We start from the raw sequence: 15,565 nt of genomic DNA, 5'->3' as shown, positions 1-15,565 counted from the left end.
GCTTCAAAGTAGGGACCCTGGTTTCACCTTTGTATTCCACTCCCACATCTCCCCGGGCTCTTTCCTCGCCTCAGCACAGAATCACACACACCCCTGCCTTCCTCTTAACCCTCCTTGCCTCCAGGAAGGATACTGTGGGGTTGGGTTCTCTTAAGATCGCAGCATTAATATGCTGGTTTTCTGCCAGCCTGGTCATTCCTTCCGTCACACACGTTTGCAGAGTCCCTACATTTAAATTCTCCCTCTATCTCTAGGGGTCCACCTGTAACAGCCCCCCCCCCCCGCTCTTGCCTTTACCCTCTCCGACTTCAGCTTTGCTTTCCTCTGAAATGCCAAAGGAAGATGAAATTGATGAAGACGGCGAGTTCTTCCCTAAAGGCACCGGCGAGCCAGGTTTTCAACACTCAGCTGCGGAACAATCTGACAGAGTTCTGAGCGCCCCACACAGTGACCAGTGCAAGGGACTTGGATTCTGAAGACTGGGTGGTAGCAGGTTTGAACTGGACCAATCACCAGCTGCGTGACTTTAGGCAAGTACTTTTAGGTTTTCTGAACTCATCTGTTTGTGGTGACTGGTTTGAAATATGTGCCTTGATTTTGTTTCATGATCTAAGCTGCCCATAGTTAAGGGTTTGTACTTAAAGAGACACTCTTTTTTTTTAAGGGGGGGGGAGGGAAAGAAGATAGTATAGGTAAGGTTATTAGAAGCCATCACAGACGCGTTCCAGCATGGATGTTCTGGAAGGGCTGAGACAGGGACTGGCCCCAGGCCCCCTCCGGAACCTGGCCTGCCAGGTCTTGGGCATCTAGCTTCTGCTAGCACTTGCCCCTCCCCCACGCTGTTGCTCTCCAACAGCTGGATCCAGCGAAGCTCTTAAAGGGAGGGTGAGAGTTCTTGGAAGGCTCGGCTTCCATAGGGTGCCCTGCTCCCACGCCCCCCCCCCTTCTAGACTCCTCGATGGTGCGAACCCCCTGTTTTACCACCACTGACCTCCTGCGCGAAGGTTGGTAGCGGCAATCCGCCAGCTTCCCGCGCTCCAGCTCTACCCTCGTCCGGGCGTCCTGCCCTCGGCCGGCTCCCTTCTCCCTGCTCTCTCGGCCGCCCGGGAGCTCCCCCTCCGGGCGGCGCGCAGCGGCAGCCTGCGGGGTTGGCGACACCGCGCCGGTAAGAGGGGCGGCTGCTGCAATCCTCCCGCCCACGTGCACCGACGGCAGCGAAGCTCCAGCAGTCGCCAGGCCCGCGCCTGCCGCGGGTGGGTGCTTCACCTCTGGGCCTGGTGGGGGGCCGTAACCCGAGCCCCACCGCCGGGACCTCTATTTGCATAACCCGATCCCCCCCCCCCTTCTTCTCGACCCAGGCTGGAGATGAGAGTCGGGCTCCCCTCCGAGGCGTCGTCTTGCCTGTGGTCAGCGCGGGGGCCGCGGGACCGGCCGGAGCGCAGGCGGAGCGGGCTGGCGCACGTGGTAAGAACGCGGCTTTCTATTTCTTCCATTCCACCCACCTCGCTTGGAAACAGGGCTTTGCAGGATTTTGCAGAGGGTAGGGCACCTATAGAGGTTCCACCCTCGCTGAGCTTCCTCTCCTGTCCCCTTTGGATTTGATCCCCAGTTGGAAAGGAGACCGCGCACGGCGCGATCGAGAAACTTTCCCAGATTTGCTTTTGGGCGTTTGAAGTCAGGGCGATGGCCATTCTCGGGAGAACAACTTCCGCGGCTGGCCTAAGGAGGAAAGAGCGACTGGGAGAGCGGCCTCGAGCCGGCTCCTGGTGGTCCAGGGGCTTCCCTTGACCACGGTAGTCCAGGCGGGGCAGGAGCCGGCGCGCTGGGGCGGCAGGCACCGCAGGTGATCGGAGGGAGAGCGCCTGCAGCGGCGCTCTCCATCCACGGCGTGGCGCCGTGGCTCCTGCCCGCCCGCCCGCCCGGGTATCCTCGCTGCTCCGGGTAGGGGGCCAAGAAAGAAAACCGCGGGGACGGGACCGGATCCCTCCCCTGCCCGACTTCGGAGCTGAGAAGGGCAGGATAATTTCCCAGCCCGCGTCAAAGATCTCAGGCTAGGCTAGTCGCGAAGAATCCCGGGGCTTGGGAACCGGGGCCGCGCAGCGGGAGCGCTTCTGGTGCCGGCTGGGAGCCCTGGGAGGTGGGAGCCGAGTGCCCAGGGAACTTGCAGGCGCCACTGTTTAGGTCTCTGAAAAGTTTTTTGGGAATTTAACAGTAAGGTTTGTACTGGGAGGGTATTTATTTATTTATTTATCTATTTATTTATTTATTTGCCAAGGGAAACACGTGTGGGGCCACCGTGACTCGAACCCGTGTCATTTGTTGTCACTCAGCACCGAGTAGGTTCTAAGCAAAAGGAGAGGAAGACATTTCCTGGGGTAGATGTTAGGCGCAAGTGGTAGGATGCACTCCCCGGAAAGTGACCACACAAGGATCAGGGGTCGCTTGGTGGCTGTTGATTGGGAGAGGTTGTGAAGGTGACGACCGTGTCTTCGCGGGGCGTCCTGTCTGGCGCCTGGGGACCCTCTTGGCTAGGCGGGCACACGCGCTCGCGCGCGCGCTGTCAAGAGGGAGTGTGTGGTGCGTATCGTAAGGTGTGTGAGTGGGTGTGTAAGAGGGCAGTGGAGGAGGGAGAGTGTGTAGCGGAAGTGGAGTGTGCATGTGTGTGTGAGTGTGTGTGCGCGCGCGCGCCGGGCCGGGTGAGTGTCCAAGCCTCCATCTGGTCGCCCCCACGCAGCGGACCGCCCAGACACGCCGGGAAGGGCGCCCGCACTGTGCAGCAGCTGGAGGGGGGGCGGGGAGCGCGCTGGCAGAGGAAGGGGGTGCCTCCGGCGGAGGATCTCTCGGAGCTCCCGCAGCTCTTCTGCCCCGTACTCCTCTAACCCCTACCCTTAAGGTGCCTAAAACACTTAAACAAACAAACAACCCAGACCTGTTCCGTTTTCGCTCCTGTATAAATAGCACAGACTTTCCAAAAAAGCAAGACCGCATTCACTCTTATCAGCAGACACTACTTTCCACCGTGTAATTCAGAAAAAGGCAGTCAGCTTCCGTGAATGCGGGGAGCTTTTTTTTTTTTTCTTTTTCTTTCTTCTTTTTTTTTTTCTCTGACTCTTTTTTGCTTGCGGTTTTGAGCTGCCAAGAAAGTGAAGGAGGGGTTTGACTGTAGTGTCTCGGCTCCGCTCGGTTTCTTTCCGAAGTTTAATTTTCCGGAATGGCTCCCAAACAAGGGCTGGGGAGGCGGAGCCGCCGCTACCGGATCTTCTCCTTTTTTGGAAAGTCTCCGAGAACCGGAATTCCTCCCCGCCCCAAGAGACAGAGCTGCCACCGCGGCCCGCGCGTTCACCCGCGGCGACAGCGCCGGGGTCGGCGATCGCGCCCTCCCCCAGCTGAACTCTGCAGCCCGGAGCCCCGGCTACAGTAGCGGCCGAGAGCCGCAGACCCCGGCGGTGTCCATTGACCGCGAACGGATCCAGGGGAGCTCGGCAGAGACCGCGCTGCCAGGCTCGTATGCAAATTGGCCATGTGACGGCAAAAGCTGCCTGGCCCAGCCCTGTTCCTCAGTCCATATATGGGCAGCGACGTCACGGATACTGAAGGCCAGCCCATAAATACTCCCGAGCCTAACACTTTCCATCTGAGAGAGCAGCGATTGATTAATAGCTGGGCCAGGGGACACACTGACTGTTATAATAACACTACACCAGCAACTCCTGGCTCCCCAACAGCCGGATCACAGGCAGGAGAGAGTCAGTGGCCCATAGCCATTTTTCTTTCTTAAGAAGCCAACAACTTGCTTGCCAGTTTTATTTCTGTTAGATTTTTTTTGTGTGTGTGTGTGCGCGTGTGGTGGTGGTGGTGGTCTTTTCTAAGTGTGGAGGGCAAAAGGAGATACCAACCCAGGCTCAGTCCAACCCCTCTCCAAAAACGGCTTCTCTGGCACTCCAGGTAGCGAGGGAGTTGGGTCTCCAGGTTGTGCGAGGAGCAAATGATGACCGCCAAGGCCGTAGACAAAATCCCAGTAACTCTAAGTGGTTTTATGCACCAGCTGCCTGACAGCCTCTACCCGGTGGAAGACCTCGCCGCCCCGTCGGTGACCATCTTTCCCAATGCTGAACTGGGAGCCCCCTTTGACCAGATGAACGGAGTGGCCGGAGGTAAGCCGCGTGTCCTCTTCGGAGCTGGTGGGTGGGGAGCGGTGGGTGTGCGGGACTTGGAGGGAAGAATGGGGACTTGAGGTGGTGGACAGCGCTGACCACACTGACTCTGGAAGTGAGTGCAGGAGGAGCGAGAAAGAACAGGGACTAGGGCGCCCGGGTTGTGCGCGCTGGGAGATGCACCTGGTCACCAAAAACAACTGGCATGCTTGCGGCTCTCGGCGCGCCCAGTTTCATCTGGGCGCAGGGCTCCAGGGACACCCTTACTGGGCTGCCAGGCTGGAAGCAGGTCCACTGGCTGGACTCTGCGCTTCTGGGATAGGGCTAAAGTGACAGGAAAGTTCGAGAGTCCGGGGAAGAGCTGCGCGTCTGGAGAGCCAAGTGGCAGGGGAGCGCAGCTCTTAGGAAGCGCGCGTAGCGCTCTCTGGGCAGAGCCCCCTTCGGGAGGATCGCTGAGCTGGTTGCGCTTCTAGTGCGGCTGGGAGGCACCACCCCAGAGTGAAGGGGGTTAGCAAGACGAGGTGGCCGAGCAGGGCAACCAGCGGGAAGCAGCCCTGAGACTGCGGAGGCCAGCGCAGGCACGAGTGTGCGCCGGGCTCGGTGGCGATGCTGTGTAAAGTCGTCCCCCGCAGCCTCCGTGCCTTCCTCCGAGCTCAGCCTCTGGTCTTGGGCTGGGGCGGGCACGCGCGGGTGTCGCGCAAGGCTGAGGATGTTGGGAGGGAAGGGAAACCTAGACTCCTTCCTCCGCAGCCTGGGTTCCCACTGGCAGTCGTCAGCTGAAGCGCAGCAGGAGTGGGGGGGGGGAGATGGCACCAGGAATTAGCAGCGGGAACATCACCCACCCACTTACCCGTTCTGGGGTTCCCCTCTCCCGCGGCTGGCACTTTCTCAGCATCGCCTGGGGATTGGTCGGATCTTGAGTGGTGTCTGTACCGTTGCCTCAGCGGTGGGACTACGAGGCAAAGGAGTGGGAGAGAAGTCCGAGGCAGATGGGAAATTGTTTGATATTGTTGCTATTATTGGGTGTTTTTATTGAGGACTAGAGTCACAGATGGCTGTGGGGGGGGGGATAAAGAGGGGAGGGGCACGTCTTGCTTTCTTGGAGATAGTTCTTGAGTCTCAGACTCTAGCTAACTTCTTCTTACTGTCTCCAGGCCTCAGTTTCCCCACCTGTTGGATTTTGCTCCAGCCCTATAGTGTTGAAATCCTGAAATGGGGGTGGCCGTGTGTGGGGGAGGGGGGGTCCGCGCGTGCGTGCCCGTGAATTGGCTCTTGGCTGCATTCTCATTGTTCCCCCTCTTTCCTGCCCTTTCCCTCCCCAGATGGCATGATCAACATTGACATGACCGGAGAGAAGAGGTCCCTGGAGCTCCCATACCCTAGCAGCTTTGCCCCTATCTCCGCGCCTAGAAACCAGACCTTCACTTACATGGGCAAATTCTCCATTGACCCCCAGTACCCTGGTGCCAGCTGCTACCCAGAAGGCATCATCAATATTGTGAGTGCCGGCATCCTGCAAGGGGTCACCCCTCCAGCTTCAACCACAGCCTCATCTAGCGTCACCTCGGCCTCCCCCAATCCGCTGGCCACAGGACCCCTGGGTGTGTGTACCATGTCCCAGACCCAGCCTGAACTGGATCACCTTTACTCTCCACCGCCACCTCCTCCTCCGTATTCGAACTGTGCAGGAGATCTCTACCAGGACCCTTCGGCATTCCTGTCACCACCCACGACTTCCACCTCCTCTCTGGCCTACCAGCCACCTCCTTCCTACCCATCCCCCAAGCCAGCCATGGATCCAGGTCTCATTCCTATGATCCCAGACTATCCTGGATTTTTCCCATCTCCGTGCCAGAGAGATCCACATGGTGCAGCTGGCCCGGATCGAAAGCCATTTCCCTGCCCTCTGGACTCCCTGCGGGTCCCCCCTCCGCTCACTCCACTCTCCACCATCCGTAATTTTACTCTGGGGGGTCCCGGTGCCGGAGTCACGGGACCAGGGGCAAGTGGAGGCAGTGAGGGACCCCGACTGCCCGGCAGTGGCTCTGCAGCAGTGACCACGACCCCCTATAACCCGCATCACCTGCCGTTGCGACCCATCCTGCGGCCCCGAAAGTACCCTAACAGGCCCAGCAAGACGCCAGTGCACGAGAGGCCCTACCCGTGTCCAGCCGAAGGCTGTGACAGGCGGTTCTCCCGCTCTGATGAGCTGACCCGGCACATCCGAATCCACACGGGCCACAAGCCCTTCCAGTGTCGCATCTGCATGCGGAACTTCAGCAGAAGTGACCACCTCACCACTCACATCCGCACCCACACCGGGGAGAAGCCCTTCGCCTGCGACTACTGTGGCCGCAAGTTTGCCAGGAGTGACGAGAGGAAGCGCCACACCAAGATCCACCTTCGACAGAAGGAGCGGAAGAGCAGTGCTCCCTCGTCGTCTGCACCTGCCCAGTCTGCAGCCTCTGGTCCTGGAGGCTCGCAGGCAGGAGGCAGCCTGTGCGGGAACAGCACCATTGGAGGACCACTGGCCTGCACCTCTCGGACCAGGACACCATGAGATGAAGCTCTGGCCGACACACCCGTTTCTCCATGCCCCAGAAGGCCTCCGTCCACTTGAGCTGCAAAAACACTACCACCCTTCTCCTCCGTTCCTCTCTGAGAGTCTGGGCAAAGGACCTTGATGGAGCCCAGCCCTTCCCCACCTTCCTAGACACAGGGCCTTACTGTGTTAGGCCATTTGACTCTCTTAGGGGAGTTGACTCCATGCAACGAGGAGCCCGAAGAGGGCTGGAGTGATCCTGACTGACAAATCTCACTAGGTTTGGCTAGTCCTTCCCTTTATTTTGACCCTGGATGTCAGAGTTGTTCTGAGACTTTTTCTACAGTAGTTTGGGAGATGCTGATTCCTTTGAGTAAGGACAGCAAAAAAGACTGAGAAACTGACATTGCACTTTATGGCTTGGGACTGATTTGGGCGAAGTTGTACAGTGAGAGGAGCCTGGTCTCGGCTGGGGCGTTCTGCTGCCCTAGAACAGTGAATTGAAATGTACCTAGCCGTGGGAACCCTTAAGCAATAGGTACGAAAAACTCAGAGAACGGAAGTGCAATGGTGGGAGGGGAAAGCAATATTGGCTCCTTTTTGTTGAGAAACAAAGATTATTTTTTCAGTGTATATCCATTGAGAGTTTGTGTATTTTTGATGTGCACTGTTCTTCTCCAAGTTCTGAACCTTTGGGAAAAAAATGTAAAGCATTTATGATCTCTTGAAATGAGTCAAAGGTTAACTTATTTAAAGGGGGATGTACATAGGATGCATGCAGTTGTGTTGGAAGTGTCCTCTGTGCCTTGTGTGATGTGGGCAGTGTTACAGGGTCTGCATGTATACAGGATGCCTTACTATGGAAAAAAAAAATCATTCCCTGGGTTTAAGTATGGCTGTATATTTCTGCCTATTAATATTTGGAATTTTTTTAGAAAGTATATTTTTGTATGCTCTGTTTTGTGACTTAAACGTGTTACCTTTGTAGTCAAATTTCAGATGAGAATGTGCATAATATCACTGCAGCTGATTTATTAGCCCTTAATAGTTGTGGAAAAACAAACAACCTATTCTAACATAAAACCACTAACTGGAGTTCAGATAATGGATGGTTTATGACTATGGTGTAAATAAATACTTTTCAACAATATTTTTTTTTTTTTGCTGCAGAAGTCATTTACGAAGTGCTTACTGGGGGGAACTAAAAGAGCTATCCCCATCTGTGAACTATGAACAGAAGACCACTCTAGCCAGGGGGCTAGCACAGGACCTCCATGTTGCCTTGCTGGCCCGTGGACACTAAGTCTCACTCTCCATTCATAAGCCATAGTTAGTTTTCAGGGGTTTCCCCCTTTGAATGAGTGTCAGTCGGGAGGCCTTCTGACTCATCCTTCCATCCCCTCTAACAGCCGATAGCTTCTCTCTGCTCCTGAGTGGGCTCCGGAAAACAAACACTTGCAAACAAGTGCCTACTTGGAGATGGCAACCCCAGAGCTGCTTTCAGAACTCTGACCATGGCCTAGGCCTAGGGCTCAGTTGAGTTGTGGCTTTGTGGAAAGTGTGGCGGCATGGTCAAATTGGAAATGACTTTTGGGTTCCGGGATTAATCTTATGACCACAGAAAACTTTTTCAAAGAGCTATCATCCTTTCAGATCAAAATTGCTCAGACACTGATGATGACAACATTAATGGGTGGTTGCAGGAATTACCCCAGGACTCATTTCTGTCCGGGCCTGGCTTCTCAGATGACTGCCCATATTTGGAAGGATCACTTGTCATAAGATCTAGAAGGGATTCTCAAGGTATCTTGTTAGGTGAGAAAGGTGGCTACCAACCTGTAAAACTCCAAGGCAATTTAAATTTAATAGGTAAGTAGTCTCCCCCAAGACACCGGATAATGGTTTGCAAAATAATACTGTGTAAGGCTTCTTTTACTGGGAACTTTTTGTGATTTTCTTTTAAACACAAAATAATCTCACCTACCCACTTATCTTACAAAGCAAACAGATGTCTTTGTTAGCGTCTTTACTCTGACGCTGCTACTAAATACTTAATGTCCAGTACCTCTTATAAACCAGTAATCTGCTCAGTCTCATTAGAAAATCCTTCCCTTACTTTCCAGTCCCTGTAAAGTCCCTCAGGCTGATGGCTGCTAGTCAAGGGCCTGTATTTTTACAGCAGGGGGACACATCTTTGGCCCTTCCCAGCACTAGGATTTGAGACTCAATTTATAGAGGCAACTGATGTCTTTTTCTTTCCTGCATCATCTTCCTTTTATCCCCATTTCAAGGACATAGAAACTTCTTTCCAGAACTCCTAAGTAGATTTTAAAACCTGAGTGTGGGATGTTTTCCTAATTTTATAATTTCCCACTGGAGTCAGGCTTAGAGCATGTCATTGCTGTTTATCCAACACTGGCAACTATAAAGCCATGCCACACTGTGGTTACTTTTAAACAAATACTTCTCTCCCGAGAAACTTTCATCATTTAAAGGTCTGGTACACCTAAATTTCGTAGTTTTTAACCTTCTTCCCAAGCTTTAATTGTAGAACATCTCCAATCAAGACCGCCTAAGCCATGATTTCAAAAGCAAGACTAAACGTCGTCGTTTAAGGAACAAAAAGAACTCTCCACGCTAAACACACTGGTTGATTATGTGACCAGTTTCATGTTGGTGTGGTGGCAAACCTCACCAACAAGCCCTAGGAAATTAGCATACCTGTTTGCCCAGGCCAACCTTGTGGCTTTTGCCCCCGGATTCTTACAGTACCTGTAACCAGGTTTCTTTCTCAGCTTAAAGCATTTAGGCCAATTTCCAAGACATTTTTTATAAAAGTATGCCCAAGAAATCCACACAGAAAGGTAAGTTTGGTTCTTTTCATCTCTTCCCCTGTACTTTAAGGGATAATACTATAAATGTTTCAGCTTTCGGTGGAGAGTGATTCCTTACAGATTCATGCCTCTGAGAAGTTTGATTTGCAGCATACACTGTTGATTAAACCTAAATAACATTCTCAAGACAGGTTATTTAGTTTCCATAGTCTAACTGCTAATGTGATCAGAGTAAATTATCTTAGAAAGTTTCTCAAATGTTGTTGATACATCAGCATATATGTAGAGGCAGGTAGGTGCAGACACCTAAAATACTGCCATTTCAAACTACCATCAAATTCGTAAGACAAGACAAGACCAGGAGATGAAAAAACTTAGGGTCTTAAAGATTTTTTCCATTTAGGATAAAAGTTAACTTCGTTTTCTTGTTATTTCCTTTAGGTTAAATACAAAAGCGGCATTTTCTGTGTTACAGCAAAATAGTGTAATTAGACATTAAATACTCTCAGATGGGTTTTCAGTCATCTTGTTTCAAAGGCCACTCGCAGGAAAATAAAGTAATTTTAAGTTTATACCACTTCTTGGCCTTTGGAAATCTGTAGGCCACTGGCTTTTGGCATACTACAATCTTATGGAATAAACTGTGAGTTTTTAACAATAATTAAAATCTAGTTATCATTGTAGGTAATGTTTCCCTTTTTCACTGTGTAATAACCAACATTACTTCCACATCATTTTAAACATGCCTTTATTTCCCGTAAGTACACAGATTTTACTCAGAAACGTAAACACCCCTGCATTTAAAGCTTGGGTTATCATTAACAAATTATCTTTCTTTGACAGCAGAAACCTCAATGCAATAGACCAATGAGCATTTGGAACATCTGTGTAACCCTAAGCTCTGACTTCAGGACTGCAGGTCTAGGAGTAAATGCTGTCAGGATAGTTGAACGGCAAAGGCAGAGGTCTGAAGTGGGGATGCATTGCTTCTCTGCTGGGCAGGAGAGCTAAAGCAGAGGGCTCATTTGTAATAGGAGTGGGCAAAGTCCTCCCCAGATGTCAAGATCGAGGAAACTACAAGACAATGCAGAGGGAGAAGGAAAGGTGTGATTTTGATAGTGAGACTCTAGTCATGTTAAAAAGTCAGAGAACTCACTCTTACTGAGAAAACACATTATTACTTAAAAGGCAGGCTTTTTCATTTAATCAGCAGCATTTGGTATTTAACCCATCAATTCTCAAAGGAGTAGGAAGGTAAGAAAAATCTTACATCAATATAAGTGGTCACTGATATAACTATGAAATTTAAAAGCTTCAGAGTATTTAGACAGACAGACAGATTCTCATCCATGAGCTGCAGTTATTGCATTTATTATTCATCAGAAAACTTAAGTGACTAATACCATTGTGCTCATTGGTCTTCCCGAAGGAAAGGAGAAAGAAACTTTTATCCCAGTTTCTAGACCACAATCTAGTGTAGACCTATGTGGAAACACAATGGCAGCAGTTACAGCTAAGAGTTTATGCATAGAAGTGCAAAGATTTTCTTGCACATTTTATCTTGGTAATGAGCATATTCTTTCCACAGTGCCTCATTAAAACAAGTTACACTGTTTTCACCCTAAGTTTACTCAACGTATTAGTGAGACAACAGTTCCACTGTTCTTATTGAACGGATGAGGAACAGTATTGCTGTTTTAGCCCAGAACAATTTCAGTTATTCTTTTGAAGAGCACCTTAGTTTTTTCCTTCCAGATTGCTTATAACAGACCTTTAACATTCCCCTCCTTCTTTGCAATTGAGGCTTTCATAATAACTTTTATTACTAGCCTAGTTCCAGGCTAGGTTCTTACAGGCTAGCTTAAAGTACCTCAAAGTACCCTGTAACATACACACGACTGAACAATCTTTGTAAAAGAATCAACCTTTGCTACCATTCAAAAAAAATCAACCTTTACTACCATTCAAAAACTGTATGTAGCTGAAAACCTACACTCATTGCTAGTCTATGAAAAAACAACCGTCAAGTTTAAAACCATCACTTACTATCTAGACTTCCAAAGGAATGGCTCAGAGGGCTGCTTCCCAGGGATCCACAGACGTTTTAAACACCTAGATGGGAGGCAACCCGACTCTAGCAGGCCTGGTGGAAGTGCTTGGTGGTGTACCTGTGTCAGATTTACAACCGGGTTTCACTGGCCTGTTGTTTCCATTTTTATTAAAACAAACAAACAAACCAAAAAAAAAAAAAAAAAAAAAACACAAGCCACATCATCAATGATTTGCTTTTTTGGACCGCTTTGATGACTGGGAACAAACAGGCCGTCAGCCTGGGTCTGTGTAACCTGGATACGTGGGGTCAAAGGCAGTTTCCCTACCAGGTCAACAAACACTAGCCACCCTTGATAGTAAGTGTCCATTTATTACAGATATTAGACTTCTATTGCCACATGAGCAATCAAGAGGGCTTAGAAGACAGCTGGACACCTTTCATTTCTCAGTTTGTCTTTATGAAAAGGCCTGTGATAAAAAGGAACCCTATAAACAGTAAAAAGGGAGAACCAGTGCTCCATGGCCAGAAGCTACGTTGTCAACACATCTGTAAACGAGGTAAAGGTACTTAGCCGGTGATAATGCTGCAGAGAGCTGCTAGTGTTTGTTGCAAGAGTTGGCACAAGGGTTTAATCTCTGATCTTGGTGCCCTAAAATGGCTAAATTCTCAATTGTCTATCCCAAGTATCCATTATACATGTGTGTACACACACACACACACACACACACACACACATTTATGTTAGTGTCTCATGTATTCAAAACTCCTCTCAAATTCACTATGTAGCCAAGGCTGACCTTGAACTTCTAATCCTCCTGTCTCTACTTCCTAAATGCTGGAGTTATGTGTGTGCCACACTTGGTTTATGTAGTGCTGAGGACTGAGCTTCTTGCCTGCTTGGCAGGCAGCCTACATTCAGAACCCTTCCCAGGGTACTACATGTCTTCTACCTCTTCCTACAGGAAGGGCCATCAGTAGCCATCAGTGGCTCTTGTTTAAGGGAGGGCTGGGATACTAAACCCAGCAACAGAGCTGGAACCACAGCCCTCAGCAGGGTTCCTGGGAGAATGCAAAAAAAAAAAAAAAAAAAAAATTAAAGTCAAAGTCCAGGTGGATGCTGGAAGATGCTGGAAGTAAATAGTATGGAATTCAGCAGGTGGCCAGGGGGCCTTACATTCAGTTATTTGGAAGCACAACAGATTCAGCTCCTCTGAATCCACTGTATCACCTTTGAAGTACATTAAGAAAAAAGTCACTCGAGGATAAAACAGTCTTTGCTTTCAAGGTGATTCCCCCAACAGCAAAACGGTTTTGCTGACAGATCTGGAGACTCCAGGGGAAGGCGAGCTCTAAGGTCCTGGCCTCAGGGAATTCACATGTGTCAGCTTCTTACTAAAGGCTACCTGAGAACACCAAATGTGGCTACTAGGCCAGGGGAGGAAAGAAATCGTCCTCCCCACGCAGAGTTGAGAGAATGGACCCCAGTGCGGGGAAAGGTATCTTTTCAGATCTGCTCACTTTAGAAACTCAGTTTTGTTTGGTTTTTGTTTCTTTTTTTTTTTTTTTTTACCAATGGCCTGAACTAAAAAACAATTCAAGGTCATGCACAATCAGTAATAAATTATCAAGTAACAAAAGGTCCAATGGGCAGGAGAGAAAACAGATCTTAGTCACCAAAGGGAGGAGAGCTTCAAAACCATTTAGTGTATTTTGTAGAGAATGAGAAACAAGGATATTTTCATTATGGCTTTAGTATGGAAGCGCTGTAGGGTCCCCTGCCCCACTCCCTTCAATCAAAACCTTGGTGGCAGTGACAGTACCAGGAAGCAACCTAGCCTCCCCCCCACCCGCCCCCCTAACCGTGCCCGGTGGCTGTACTCCAGTGGGCCGTGCTCCCCAAGGTTGCCCAAGATGAGGCGCTGGTCACTCCAGTAGATCGATCCATCGCTCAGGAGAGGGGACAGAGAGAGGAGCCCTTATGGCAGGTCGCAGGCAGCCAGGCCTTTCTTGAGCAAGGCAGGGCACATCTTTGGCCCACAGTTGCTGGGCAGCGGGCACTTCAAGGTAGAACCTTGGGGCCTGGATAGGGCTCTCCCTCGCACCAGAAGTCATCGGCCTGTGGGGTCTCCAGGAGCCACACTTCTCGGGGCAGGTCGCAGGCCGAGCTGGAGGCCTCCTTGGGCCTGATGGGCTCCAGCACACGGTAATAGTGGCAGTCCCGGCCGTCGTCCGGGTCGTAGGGTGGGGCCAGGATGTCCAGGAAGGCGGCGGGCCCGTCCACCGCATCAATCTGGTGCAGGTTGTCCCGGTGGGGCGTGAGCACGCAGGGCCCGCTGGCCTCGGTGTACTCGGCCCGGGAGCGCAGCACGCCGGGCCGCACGGCCTCCCGCTCCCGGGGCTGCAGCGGCGGCTCGAACTGCTGCTCGGGCGGTGGCGCCCGCGGCCCCGCACCCGCGTCCAGCTTGTCCATGCAGCTGATGCGTACCGTCCCGTAGAGCACCTTGAGCATACCGTGCATGCCCGGGTGGTCGTGCAAGGGGATGCACGTGCCGCTCTTGAGCAGGAACACGCCCAGGCTGAAGCCCTCGGTCTCGTAGATGTGCATGTAGGTGACCGGCGGGAGGTGGCGCGGCAGCGGCTGCGGCAGCGCCTTCCGGGGCGCGATGTTGAGGTCCTCGGCGCGCAGCTGGGTCAGCAGGCTCTTCAGCTGGCTCAGGTTCTCGGGGAAGCCCGGCGCGGGAGCTTCGGAGCCGCTGGGGCCGCCGCGGAAGGTGAGGCACGCCTGGCGGGCGATGCGCTGGATCAGGGAGGCCATGTTGTCACGGGGCATGCTTGGCGCTTCCTGCGCGGCGCGCGGACGGCCCGTTCCTCCTCGGCGCCGCCCCTTGCGGTCCCCGGCGGCCGCCACGGCTGCCCCGCAGGCCCCGCGCCAGGCGGGGAGACCGCCCCTCCCCACCCCGACCCCCCGGCAACCACCAGCCGGCGGGGCGCGCGGGCCGCCTCGCACCGTCGCCCCGCGAAGCGCGCCAACGGCCGGGCGCTCGCCGGCGCGCGCGGAAGCGAGTGCGCACGCGCGCACACGCGCACGCGCGGCCGCGGCCCGCACTCACGCTCCGGGGAGCTCCCCCCCCCGCCCCCAGGTAGGCGCCGCGGCGGGGCCGTGCCAGGCGCGGCCTCAGGCGCGGAGCTCCATTCACGCCGCCCGCACCAACGACGACAGCGGGGCGCGGCGGGCGCGCCGCAAGGCACGCTGGGGTTTGTAGTCCGCGGCTGCGGCTGCGCCTGCGCGCTGCGCGAAGGCGCTCGGCCGAGTCGGGGAGGTTCGGGGGGGGGGGGGTGGAGAGGAAACCAGGACTCTCTGAAGACTTGGCCGAAAGCAGGCAGCTCGTTCTCCAGAGTCGCAGGGGGTGTTTTCTTGTCGGATAAAACTTCACGATTCCGCAAGCGTTCCAAGGCCTCTAAACTACAACTCCCGGCATCCCCGCAGGCGGGGTGACGTACTTCCGGCAGCTGTCCGGCGCGGGGGGGGGGCGGGGAGTGGGCGGTCGGTGGAGGCTTTTCGCGGCTGGGAGGAACGGGGCAAGAGGGTTGTTAACCTTCTGGTGCCGCTAGGGCCTGCTGGGTCATTCGGGGTCACCTTTGACCCTGTCCCCCTGGGAACGAGGCTGCGGGGTCGACCTCAGCCGCTCGTAGGCCGCGCCGTGTCCGCCGCGGAGATCCGGGGATGGCGCTTCTGTGCTGGTGTGTGTCTTAGGAGGTGGAATGGGGTCGAGCGGGTCACCGAAGCGGGTCGCTCGGCACAGCTGCGCCCAGCTGTTGTTTGCCGCGGGGCCTGGATGACGCTGATCGCTGACTCACGGACTGCAGCGGGGAGACACTGGGAGAGCGTTGGCTCTGGCCAGGGTTCCGTGCACCGGTGGTTATCGATGCCCGGGACGCCCGAGAGGCACCCGCTGAGGAGGAAGGGGCTTTCTGTCCGTAC

The 15,565-nt window shown here is 53.1% G+C and overlaps 2 protein-coding genes across 3 annotated transcripts; one reads left to right on the top strand and one right to left on the bottom strand.

Annotated features, from left to right (window-relative positions):
• Positions 1 to 1,209: 1,209 nt before the first annotated feature.
• On the top strand, positions 1,210 to 7,846 carry Egr2 (early growth response 2). Of its 2 annotated transcripts, none has more exons than XM_037199482.1 (3): positions 1,210 to 1,464; positions 4,046 to 4,154; positions 5,477 to 7,846. In XM_037199482.1, exons 1-3 carry the CDS (start codon positions 1,366 to 1,368, stop codon positions 6,712 to 6,714), a joined length of 1,446 nt encoding a protein of 481 aa, XP_037055377.1. In that variant the 5' UTR covers positions 1,210 to 1,365; the 3' UTR covers positions 6,715 to 7,846. The 2 variants fall into 2 exon arrangements, with proteins under 2 accessions (XP_037055377.1, XP_028733055.1); XM_028877222.2 differs by lacking the exon at positions 1,210 to 1,464 and adding an exon at positions 3,339 to 3,945.
• Positions 7,847 to 10,261: 2,415 nt separating this feature from the next.
• On the bottom strand, positions 10,262 to 14,586 carry Ado (2-aminoethanethiol dioxygenase). Its single transcript, XM_037199483.1, has one exon. It carries the CDS (start codon positions 14,411 to 14,413, stop codon positions 13,643 to 13,645), a length of 771 nt encoding a protein of 256 aa, XP_037055378.1. The 5' UTR covers positions 14,414 to 14,586; the 3' UTR covers positions 10,262 to 13,642.
• Positions 14,587 to 15,565: the final 979 nt, after the last annotated feature.

This window comes from Peromyscus leucopus, chromosome 16_21 (assembly GCF_004664715.2).
Source record: "Peromyscus leucopus breed LL Stock chromosome 16_21, UCI_PerLeu_2.1, whole genome shotgun sequence".
Lineage (NCBI taxonomy): Eukaryota > Metazoa > Chordata > Mammalia > Rodentia > Cricetidae > Peromyscus > Peromyscus leucopus.
Note: the sequence above shows the minus strand (reverse complement) of the source record. Positions and strands in the feature narration are given on the sequence as shown.

Coding starts and splice junctions, on each gene's coding strand:
- Ado (XM_037199483.1), bottom strand. CDS start 14,413: ATGCCCCGTGACAACATGGCCTCCCTGATCCAGCGCATCGCCCGCCAG.
- Egr2 (XM_037199482.1), top strand. CDS start 1,366: ATGAGAGTCGGGCTCCCCTCCGAGGCGTCGTCTTGCCTGTGGTCAGCG. Junction 1,465..4,045: donor GGAGCGGGCTGGCGCACGTG/GTAAGAACGCGG, acceptor TTTATGCACCAG/CTGCCTGACAGCCTCTACCC. Junction 4,155..5,476: donor GATGAACGGAGTGGCCGGAG/GTAAGCCGCGTG, acceptor TTCCCTCCCCAG/ATGGCATGATCAACATTGAC.